The sequence below is a fragment of the Lonchura striata genome, chromosome 16 (genome assembly GCF_046129695.1).
Source record: "Lonchura striata isolate bLonStr1 chromosome 16, bLonStr1.mat, whole genome shotgun sequence".
Classification (NCBI taxonomy): domain Eukaryota; kingdom Metazoa; phylum Chordata; class Aves; order Passeriformes; family Estrildidae; genus Lonchura; species Lonchura striata.
In genome coordinates this window covers 16377160-16389268 of record NC_134618.1, presented here as the reverse complement: position 1 = coordinate 16389268, position 12109 = coordinate 16377160, and the positions used below count along the sequence as shown (strand labels likewise).

Here is a 12109-nt window from a genome sequence, read left to right as displayed (position 1 = left end):
CTCTCCCATCCTCGGGGCTTTTCCTGCTGTGAAATCCCAATTCCCCAGCGCTCCTGGAGGAGATGTGTGTAGCTCTGCCAGGGCTCTGGGATGGGCTTTGCAGGAGCAGCACGGGGCTGGGCTGCATCCCAGGCCACGAGCAGACAAATAAGCAGAGGTGACCCCCGAGGGGCTCCTTCCCTCATGGCCCTTTTCAATTTATTTAACATTAACAGCCAAAGGATCGGATTCAAAGCAATTGCGTGGAGCTTTCCCCTTATCTCTGCAGGAGAGGGATGTTTATTTGAACCTCTCTCAGAAGCTATTAATAATTGTTTAGTCTGAGAACATTTCTGGAGAACCGTTTGAATCGGGCCTTCCCTCACCCCCTGTGCTGCTGGGTACGAGGCTTTGGGAGGTTTTTTTTTGGGTTTTCTTTTTTTTTTTTTTGGTTTTTCTTGGGGGCTGAACTTCTTCCCCTGTAATTCAAGAGCAGGTACAGGCACAGAGCCTCACCTGGCTCCCCAGCAGGTCCTGGCCATGCAGGGACTGCTCATCCTCCAGCAGGAGGGATTCTCCTCCTGCCTCCAGGCCCTTAAAAAGGGATAATTCAGGGAAAAACAAATAACCTAGATGGAGCAAAACATGGGGACAGGAGCAAGTGGGATCTGGATGAGAAGTGGGGGCCTCAGCAGGAATCACTTTAAGGGCTAGGCTCAGAAAATCAGGATATGGCTGAGGGTCCATCTGTCTTCTGCTCTGGTGGCCCAGGACTGAGGGTTCCTCTGAGCCTCTGAGCCACCAGCACCAGCTCCAGCCCCTGCTTCCAGAGCAGAGAAAACACCCAGGAATTCCAGTTTCCAGGATGGAACTGGAACAGACAGACACCTCACCCCTCCTGAGGGTGGGACGCAGCTCCACCCAGAGTGGGATGTACATTCTCCTTGCTTGGACACCCTGGCCCAGTCAGACCTTCTGGAGAACATCACAAAAAAGGTGCAAGTTCCTCAAAACAGGATCTGCCTCCCCCTCACAGTGACTCCCTTTGGCTTCTCCTCCCAAAAACAAGGTGCAGCCTCAGTGTTGTTTGGGATTGCAGGCATAAATGGAGGAGGAAAGTTGAGACTTTCACAGCCTCTTAAGCAAAGTTCCAGGAGGGGAAAAGCTGAATAAGATTTATTCCAGCAAAATACGTGAAATAAAAGACAAAATTTAACGAAGCTGCATTGCTGGACCTCCCATTTTTGGTTAATGAGCTGCTTTTTGGTAGAAAAGACTGGAGACAGATGCTGCCTCTTGTTGACATTTTTCCTTCCTCTGACAGATGTTTGGGATATTTAACCCCAGCAGCTGTGATTGTTGTTGATATTACAGGCAATTTGTTGCTTATATGCGGTTTATAAAAATGCTGCACACACCACTCTCCATCTGTTCCGCAGCCTCATGAGAAACATCCCAGTGCTGCTTCTCCTGGATCAGGGCAGCTTGGAAAGCGCCTCTGGAAGGGGAAATCAGCCACTTGGAGCCCTTTTTTCCAGTTACAACCCCCCCCTGTATTTGTTTTTTCACATCCATGGGATGAGCAGGAGTTCTCCTCCTCCCTGGTTTGGGGAATTCTCTCCCCACCACCTTGGTGGCCACGCTACCAGTGGTGGCCACCAGCAGATGCTCTTTGCACTTAGCCCAGGGTGTTCCAAGCTGGTTTTGGACACTTCCAGGGATCCAGGGACAGCCACAGCTTCTCTGGGCACCGGTGCCAGGGCCTGCCCACCCTCCCAGCAGGAATTCCTTCCCAATATCAGTTTGAAGCCATTCCCTGTGTCCTGTCTCTCCATCCTTTGTCCCAAGTCCTTCTCCAGCTCTCCTGATGCCCCTTTAGGCCCTGGAAGGGCTCTAAGTTCTCTCTGGAACCTTCTCTTCACCATGCCTTGAAAGAGAGCAAGTGAGGAGAGCAAATGGGAGAACCCAGCTTCTAGCCCCACCTCAAGGCCTACTGGATGTTTTATTCTTGACTTTAAACAGTCAAAATTAAAAAAAAAAAAATAAAAACCGTAAGTTAAATCATGCAACTCCACATTCTTTTTTTGGGTTTGAGTCACTGGGGGCAGAGCAAGGATTGACTTAAGAGCTGCAGCTGCCTGTGACAATGATCCTGCAGAGGACATGTCCCAGAAACAATATCCCCATGGTGTTGTCCCCATGGCAATGTCCCCATGGCAATGTCTCATGGTGTTGTCCCCATGGCAATGTCCCCATGGCATTGTCTCCATGTCATTGTCCCCATGGCAATGTCCCCATGGTGTTGTCCCCATGGCAATATCCCCATGTCAATGTGTCCATGGCATTATCTCCATGTCAATGTCCCCATGTCAACGTCCCCATGGCATTGTCCCCATGTCAATGTCCCCACATCAATGTCCTCATGGCAATGTCCCCATGGTGTTGTCCCCATGGCATTGTCCCCATGGCAATGTCCCCATGTCAATGTCCTCATGGCAATGTCCCCATGGCATTGTCTCCATGTCATTGTCCCCATGGCAATGTCCCTATGGCAATGTCCCCATGTCAATGTGTCCATGGCAATATCATCTCCATGTCAATGTCCCCATGGCAATGTCCCCATGGTGTTGTCCCCATGACAATGTCCCTATGTCAACGTCCCCATGGCAATGTCCCCATCCATTGTCCCCATGGCATTGTCCCCATGTCAATGTCCCCATGGCGTTGTCTCCATGTCAATGTCCAATGGCAATGACCCCATGGCAATGTTCCCATGTCAATGTCCCCATGTCAACGTCCCCATGGCAATCTCCCCACAGACCCTCACAACCAACCACGGCGAGGTGCAGGCCCCCTCCACCCGCGGAGCAGCAGAGCTTTGCTTTGAAGACGAGAGCTTTGGAGCCCAGCACACCCAGATCCCACCTCTCCCCTCTCTGGAATAACTCACCCAGGGACAGCCTCTGTCCCCCCGGCGCCGGGAGCTGCCGCCGCGCCGCCCGCTCCCTCAGCCGCGCGCCGAAGAGCGGCCCCAGGCTGGCGTCGTCGAAGCAGGCCAGGCTGGGCACCATGGTCAGCCAGTTGAGGAAGCTCAGGTTCCCACTGACGATCAGCAGCACCTGGACAGGGAACACGGGGCACTATTGGAAATGCAGGCCAACCCAATGGGAAGAAATGACGATGTCTGACTCAATTCAGAAGGCTGAATGACTTCTTTATTATAACTATGCTAAAATACATCAATATTCTATATAAAGGGACAATACTAAAACTACGAACTACTTTCTCAAACACAACTAGTGGCCCTCTCGCGAGAGTCCAGCCCCAGGTGGGTTGGATTGTATTAGACTGGATTGGATTGGGTTGGGTTGGGTTGGGTTGGATTGGATTGGATTGGATTGGATTGGATGGATTGGATTGGATTGGATTGGATTGGATTGGAATGGATTGGATTGGATTGGATTGGATTGGATTGGATTGGATTGGATTGGATTGGATTGGGTTGGATTGGATTGGATTGGATGGATTGGATGGATTGGCCACCAGGCTCAAACAATCCTCACCAGAATCCAACCAAGCATCACCCCAGGGAAACAATTCTCCACACACATTCCACATGGGAAAAACAAGGAGCAGAAATAGAAATTGTTTTCTCTTTCTTCTCTCTGTGCACCTCTATTGAGAATCTTGAGAGAGAAATGTGCTGCCACAGGGCACAGGGAGGCGTGGGGATGGATCCCAATGCGGAGCTCGCCCATCCTGCGGGATGGCAGAGCCGCCCTGGAGCCCAACCCAAACGTGTGCCCCTGGTTCAAAGGGAGCTCTGCCCGTGCTTTCAGCAGCATCAGCCAGGACAGACAGTGACTCCGCTTCCAAAGTGACTTATTTTCCACAGTGACTTGATTTCCAAAGTGACGTATTTTCCACAGTGACTCCGTTTCCATAGTGCCTCAGTTTCCAAAGTTACTTGATTTCCATAGTGACTTATTTTCCAGTGACATGATTACCACAGTGCCTCAATTTCCAAAGTTACTTGATTTTCACAGTGACTTGATTTCCAAAGTACCTTGATTTCCAATGTGACTTGATTTCCACAGTACCTCAATTTCCATAGTGACTCGATTTCCAAATTGCCTCGATTTCCAGTGCCTTGATTTCCAAAGTGACTTGATTTCCATATTGCCTTGATTTCCAAAGTGACTTAATTTCTAGAGTGACTTGATTTCCACAGTGACTCATTTTCCAGTGCCTTAATTTCCACTGTGCCTTGATTACCAAAGTACCTTGATTTCCAAAGTGCCTCGATTTCCATAGTGCCTCAATTTCCAGTGCCTTGATTTCCAAAGTGACTTGATTTCCCATGGGAATCACCCACTTCCTGCTTATTCCGAGGGATCCGTGACAGCAACGCTCCTGAAACCCTTCAGGAGGAAATCTTGGAACCTCTAATTAGAGAGCAGCGTTAAATATAGAAGCGTGCATTTTAAGAGGCGTTATTTTGTTTTAATTTTAGCTTTTATTGGCTGTTTAGGAGAATATCTTGCATGTGGTCTCCCAAAATACCACTCCACAGTACGAACATCAAGAACACAGGGACAGTTTCAGCCTGAGGACTTTCAGCCAGTGTTCTGGTAAAAAAATCCATGTTTTCTCATTAAAAATGACAACAAATAAATGCTAAGAATGTGTGATTTCATATTTTATATGATTGGCACCATGGTTTCTGACATGGTGATTTGCAGGTTACAAGTTTTAAAACCCCAGCAGGACTCTTCAGAAAGTCAGAGATTGTTAAAAAAAGGAGAGCTCTGACCAATCACAGCAAGGAACAAAAATCCTAACTATTATTTAGTTAAAAAAATAATAATTTATTCTGAGTTGGATAATTACGAGGGGGGAAAAAAAGCGATTTCTATCTGAATTCCAGACACATGTTGGGTCCTGGAGGGGAACATGTTACAGTTGAGGTTTGGGGCTTGCTCTGTGACCTGAATGTGATTTAACTCGATGCATATTAATCAGCCTGGCTTCATTATCACACCTCTCACTCTGCTCCTGTGCCGAGGTGATTTTGCCTCGTGCAGTTGCAGTTGTGTTAAGAAAATCCTTCTGTGCTCTGCCACTTCTGGTTCCCAGCTCTGCAGGAGCCGCTGGGTGGTCCACAGGAGGGTTTTTTGCAGGAGTGATTCACCTCTCTTTATTGCTTGGAAGTCAGGAGCAGGAGCTCTTATTTCCAGCAGCCCCGAAAAATCAGGGGATTCAAAAATAACACGAGTTTGGCGTTCTCCGGGCTGGGGTGGAACTGCGGAGCCGACACATTTTTAATTTCAGTGCTTCTGGCTGAGGCCTGCGCCAGCTCCTGCTTGCCCGGGGCTGGCTGAAACCACGGACCACTCGGATCTGCAAGGACAAGCCTCAAAGCAATTCCTGCTGCAAAGCCAAAAAATGCGATTTGTCAAACATGCTGAGGGGTGGTGTCCCAGCAAGTGGCTCCGTGGTCATCAGGAGTGAGTTTTATGTTATTTCATCATCATCATCATCATCATCATCATCATCATCATCATGGTGGAGTGGTTTGGGTGGGAAGGGACCTTAAACTCCTCCAGTTCCACCCCCAACACCTTCCACTGTCCCTGGTTGCTCCAGCCTGGCCTTGGACACTTCCAGGGATCCAGGGGCAGCCACAGCTGCTCTGGGAATCTGTGCCACCCTCCCAGGGAGCAATTCCTAATTCCCAATATCCCACTAGTCTTGATCTCTGTGAATGTGAAGCCATTCCCTGTGTCCTGTCCCTCCATCCTTTGTCCCAAATCCCTCTGCAGCTCTCCTGGAGCTCTTTCAGGTCCTGGCCGGGCTCTGAGCTCTCCCTGGAGCTTCTCCTCTCCAGGTGAGCTCCCCCAGGTGTCCCAGCCTGGCTCCAGAGGGGCTCCAGCCCTTGGAGCATCCCTGTGGCCTCCTCTGGGTTTGCTGCAGCAACTCCACGTCCTCATGCTGGTGGCAGTGCTCCAGGGGAGAGCCACCAGAGCAGAGCAGAGGGATGGATGTGCCCATGGCACCAAGGGTGAAGCTGATCCCCTGTGTCTCACAGGATCCCGCAGGAGCAGCTCCTCCCAGGATTTAGGGATCCACTGCCATCCAAACCTCAGCAAGCAGCATGTGTGAGGGTCTCAGATTCAGTCAAAGAGAGAAACTGAGAGTTTCTAGCCAGGCAGAAGCCTGGGAAAGAGTTGGAAAAGAATGTAAATAATTCTTTATCTCTCTTGTTTTTCACATTGTTTATAGTTAAGTCCTATCACTGTGTGTCAAGCACTCTGCACCAATGCTGTGGGTTGTTCTCACTTCAGGACCAATGGAGTTGGTCCTCATGAAGCTCTGTATAAAAGAGCAGAATATTTTGAATAAATCAGAGTTTTACTCTCAGGAGTTGGTCCTCACGAAGCTCTGTATAAAAGAGCAGTGTATTTTGAATAAACCAGAGTTTTACTCTCAGCAGCTTCTGGTCAGATTCTCTTCATTCCCCTCCTGCCTCGACAGCGACACACGTGTTCCCCCAAATCCTGCCTTTCCCCTGGAGCTTCCATGTGCTGCTCCCTCGGAGCAGAACTGTGCTGGCTCCAGCTGGGATGTTCAATTTAGGATGGATTTCCCAGGGCACATCCCTGTTGGAAGAGCACAGGGAGCTTCCCTGATCCTTCACCAGCTGCACCAGGAGGGAGAATTCATCCACGCTTCCCCCAGCAATCCCAGCCTTTGGCTCACATCACCTGGACTTTTCCATGCTCCAACCACCACCAAAACCCAGCTGGATCTCCAGACCTCCATCCTCATCCATCCTCATCCATCCTCAGCCTTGATTTGTGTTCCCAGAGCGTCCTTCCCTTGCTGGACAATACTGAAACTCCCAATTACACCAACCAGATGGGATCAGCCCCTGTGGTGATTGGGAGAAATTTTTTATTAAAGCCCAGTATTAATCATGGTAATTGGGGAGGAACTTTGAGGTTATAAAACTACAGCATGTCTAATGAGCGAGCTCCTTCTAGGAGGAACTGAGGGTTTTAATCTAATAATGTCACTTTTATGGATTATGACTGGAGTTTTATGAAGTGTGATATGAAATACAGTGGATTCATGGCTCTCGCTGGATTAATTTGGAAAAGTAGTTTTCCTGGTTCTAGGCCCAAAACCAATTATTCCTCACATTTCTGTCCCCTGCCCCGTTACCAAACCCCTCTGTCAGAAAATGGGCACCTCCAGCCGTAACTTTTTTACAGGTTGGGCTTCTTTGTTTGGCTGGGGTTTGGTTTTTTTGTTTTTTTGGTTTTTTTTTTTTGAAATCCCAGATTGTTACAAACATCCAGTAGGCAAAGGAAGCTCGAATTCCATGGCACAGCCTGGATATTTGTCCAGGAGGGATAAAAACAAGCTGGAAACTCCTAAACACAGGCGAGGGCTGCCTGGAGCTCGTCCACAGCGTGGAGACAGGATCACCTCACTGGGACTACCCGATATCGAGCCATTGGCACAGAAAAGCCAAAACTGGGATGTCTGGCAGGATTATAAATAATTTAAAGGGAAAAACGAGACCTCAAGAACCATCCAATCCTTCCTGCTGCCCCAAGGTAGAGTCTAAAAGTCAAAATAGAGTCTCTACCTGCACTGGAGTGTATTTGTTAAACTATTCCTAGAAAAATACTCATATATGTAGTTTTCCCCAAAGGTTTATCATAGGCACAGACAAAAAAAAATCGCGTTAAATAGCAGAAACAATTTTTAATTTCCCCTCATTATGAATTTAATTTCTTGTCAACTCCTTAATTGAATATTTGCATGAGGATTTAATCTCTGCTGTTCAGTGCAGAGAAAAACAGGTAAATAAATAATTTCATGGACACAGAAATGCACAATCCTCACTAAAACCTGTCCTTGGTCTGGATCAGGCTTTGACACATTGCAAATTGCACAGTCAGGGCAAATCAACAGCAAATAAGCTGAAAGCATTTACCTAATTGTAAAAAACTATTTAATTATGTTTTTTTCTTTGTCAGCACAACTTCAGGTCTTTCCAAAGTACAAAGATTTGATTAATTTTTGCCTTTTTTGGTTAAAAGCAGCAGATGGTTTGTGGTATCAAAATCAACTTCCTTCCTGAAAAGTGAGGAATGCACCCATGGACATTTTTTTCACAGCTCCCTTTCAAACCACTTTCAAACTGGAGCTGGACACCCAGGAAAACAGCTTTAAAAAAATAATCCCAAATATTTTGGATGGCACTGGCAGGACTGGGCACTTCCTGCCTATTCAAGCTGTTCTGGGAGTGTTTTGCTCCAGGTTTTTATTTTCCCTCTCTGCTCAGCTCTGTTCCATGCTCGGATATTAAGACATCCTAAGAAAAATTCCAGCACAGCAATGAATCATTAACTGTCACCCTTTTCCAGAAGGTGCAAATTTAGGGTTATAAAACTGTCAAACCCTAAAGAGTTACACGGGGAGGGGCTGTGCTGTTGGCTGGATGTGCCTCTGGAAGGGCATGCAGACAAATCCTCAATTTTGTGGCTGTGTATTCAGGGCCATTATCTGTTTTTATCTCTTGAGGCACCCCTAATGAAGCAAATCTTGCAGAAAATGCTGACATGCGTGACTGGTCACCTCCCCGGTACGTGGAGAGGCACAGACTGCACCTGGAAAAGCGTCCAGTGACACGGGGATGTTTTTTAAGTTTTTAAGGAGCTGTGGGATGCAGCGCCTTGGGAACAGCCAGGGCACATCCATGGCAGAGACCAACCCTGTGGGAAACCACGAGGATGGCAAGAGGGGCTGGGGGATTTCCCTGTGACCCCCCTGGGGTGGGTGTGCTTTGGAATCGTGGAATTCTTCAGGTCGGAATGATGGGATCATTCAAGTTGGAATGATGGAATCATTCAGGTTGGAATCATGAAATCACTGAGGTTGGAATAATGGAATCACTGAGGTTGGAATAATGAAATCACTGAGGTTGGAATAATGGAATCACTGAGGTTGGAATCATGGAATTATTCAGGTTGGAATAATGGAATCATTGAGGCTGGAATCTTGGAATCACTCAGGTTGGAATCACTGAGACTGGAATCATGGAATCATTGAGATTGGAATCATGGAATCATTGAGGTTGGAATCATGGAATCGTTCAGGTTGGAATCATGGAATCATTGAGGTTGAAATAATGGAATCACTCAGGTTGGAATCAGGGAATCATTCAGGTTGGAATCATGGAATCATTGAGATTTGAATAACAGAATCATTCAGGTTGGAATCATGGAATCACTGAGATTTGAATAATGGAATCATTGAGGTTGGAATAATGGAATCATTGAGGTTGGAATAATGGAATCATTGAGGTTGGAATCATAGAATCATTGAGGTTGGAATCAAGGAATCATTGAGATTTGAATCATGGAATTATTCAGGTTGGAATCATGGAATCATTGAGGCTGGAATAATGGAAATATTCAGGTTGGAATAATGGAATCATTGAGGTTGGAATCATGGAATCATTGAGATTTGAATAACAGAATCATTCAGGTTGGAATCATGGAATCACTGAGATTTGAGTAATGGAATCATTGAGATTTGAATAATGGAATAATTCAGATTGGAATAATGAAACCGTTTAGGTTGGAATCATGGAATCATCGAGGTTGGAATCATGGAATCATTGATATTTGAATAATGGAATAATTCAGGTTGGAATCATGGAATAATTCAGGTTGGAATCATGGAATCATTCAGGTTGGAATCATGGAATCATCGAGTCAAACCATTTCCCCACCACAGCCAAGGCCACCATTGACCCCAAGTGTCCCCAAGCACCGCATCCACAGGGCTTTGAAACCCCTCTGGGCATGGGGATTCCACCCTGGACAGCCCTTTCCAGAAAGGAACTCCTCCCTCATTTCCAACCACGTGCAAACCCAAACGCAAAGCAGAGGGTCACTTCCTCCAGGGCTCTTTAGCTCTGGGCAGTAGCCAGGATGAGGAATTGCACCCCGGGCATTCCCAGCACCTTGGTCCTTCCCTAAAAGCCCAGGGATGCAGGTTTGGGAGGGTGGAACCAGCCCTCAGCTCCGTGGGGCCTTTGCCACCAGCTTCAGGAGGACCCAGGCACCGCAAGGAGCAGCTCTGGGCTTGGCGAAACCACAACCACCATTTTCATTTGCCATTTGTGCTGCAGAGACAGCACCATGCCTAATGCCAGCACACAGGAAAAGAAGGATTCAGGAAAAGCATTTTCCTGCCCTGTAGAAATAATCCTGGTTTGAGGTTTAATTGCAGCCTGGAACGGGCTGTCAATAGGCACCAATCAATAACTCCGTCACACAACTCCCCTGTAATTAACACTGGATGGTTATCGAGTGATCAGTAATAAAGTGGAACACCATCAAGGGCAGAAAGTGAAAGCCTTTCCCAGAATATCCTCCTCCCTACTAATTAGGACATTTTTAGGAGATATGTGGGTTCAAAATTCCCTCTACAAGAAATGATGTGAATTAAAGCCTGCTTTCAAATCCTGGATCAGCCCAAAGTCACATGGAACTGTTTATATTCCTTGATTGAAGGAATGCTAAAACACTTCTGGCAAAAATGCCTCCATTCCCTTTCACCATCCAGGCACTGCAGCCTCCTTTGAAAACCACTTTTTCTGCAATATTTAGAGGTATTTAACAATTGCCAAAGTCAGAGCAAACCAAATTTTTTGGGAAGGAGAGAAGGAGAACACATCAGAAAAAATCTATTCTGATAGTGAACATCTTCTCTAGTCCAGGTCTTGGTAAAATTTGGATGAAATCGGTGTTAGAGGATGGGGAAAACAACGTTCTTGGGAATAAATACTGATGGGAATGCTGAGTATGGCCAATCTCAGCCAGCCCTGGCACAGGGAAACGGGATCCGTGTCACAAAGCCCTTCCAAAATAATTCAAATCCAAGGTTTTGGTTTCACCAATTCACAAATGGAGACATCTGCAACAGCTGGATTGGGACTCTGCTCCCCAAATTCAAGTCCAACACGGATTCAAACCCATCTCTGCCTTTTCAAGCTAAAAGGAAAGGACGTGACCACATCCGCAGGCCCAGGGAAAACGCAAGGAAAAAGTCAAGGATGTCACATCTGATCAGCCTGACACCGGCCTGGAAAGCTCTGGTGGCTTCCCTCATTTGGATCTTTCTGCAGCTCCTTTCCTTGCCTCGTTAAATCCATAATTTTGGGTAACTTTAAGCTCTCAGCAACATCTGCAGTGAAATATTTAACTTGGGTTGGCTACTCTGTGTCACTGGAAGCCAAGGCTGGGTGAGTTCCCAACTCTGGGATGACCTGGATTTTTCCAGCAAACCCGGAGCACGTTTTGGGGAGAACACACGGAGCTGATCCCTGATCCCTGAGCCTGTGGGCTCCTGAGAGCCTGGGAGAAATGGGAAACAGTTGTGGCTGAAAACTCACCAGGAAAAGCCAGCCCGGTGCTGTGTTTGGGGCTGGGCAGCATTTGATTTTAATAAAGCCAGGCTGAAAAGCCTGGAGGATAAAAAAAGTGAAGGACTCGATGTAAAAGTTTTATGGAAATGCTAAAAAAAAAAAAATAGAGGAGAAATGTGAAGGAAGGGCAGAACGGCCACGATGCCTCGGCATCTGTCGGTGAACGGCCTCTGCAGCAAGGCTCTGCCCCAAATCCTTCCCTCAACTCTGCTGGAAAATGGCTCCAAACTGTGATAAATACGGAATCAAGGAATATCCTGAGTTGGGAGACACCCCCAAGGATCACTGAGGTCCTTGGGGAGATCTGCCAAGGTTTCCCAGAGCAGCTGTGGCTGCTCCATCCCTGGAAGTGCCAAGGCCAGCTTGGACAAGGCTCGGAGCAGCCTGGGACAGGGGAGGTGTCTCTGCCCATGGCAGGGCTGGGAATGGTCCCTGAGGTCCCTTCCAGCCCAAACCATTCCTGGATTCTGGAATTCTAAGCCAACTCCTGGTTGTAACCACCCAGCTCACTGACACATTTAAATTTTATTAAATTTTGGTAAATTTTCTGAGGCCAAAAGAAGAAAAATTAGGGAAAATAGTTGTTTTCCCATTTTCCTTCCATCCCAGATGGCAGCTTAG

At 47.2% G+C, this 12109-nt stretch overlaps 1 protein-coding gene across 1 annotated transcript in view; it reads right to left on the bottom strand.

Moving 5' to 3' along the window:
* LMF1 (lipase maturation factor 1) overlaps positions 1–12109 on the bottom strand; it is a 151840-nt gene that overhangs the window by 19240 nt on the left and 120491 nt on the right. The window contains exon 7 of the mRNA XM_021550378.3: positions 2930–3098. Within this exon, the coding sequence (XP_021406053.3) occupies positions 2930–3098 (169 nt within the window). The remainder of the gene's footprint in view (positions 1–2929; positions 3099–12109) is intronic.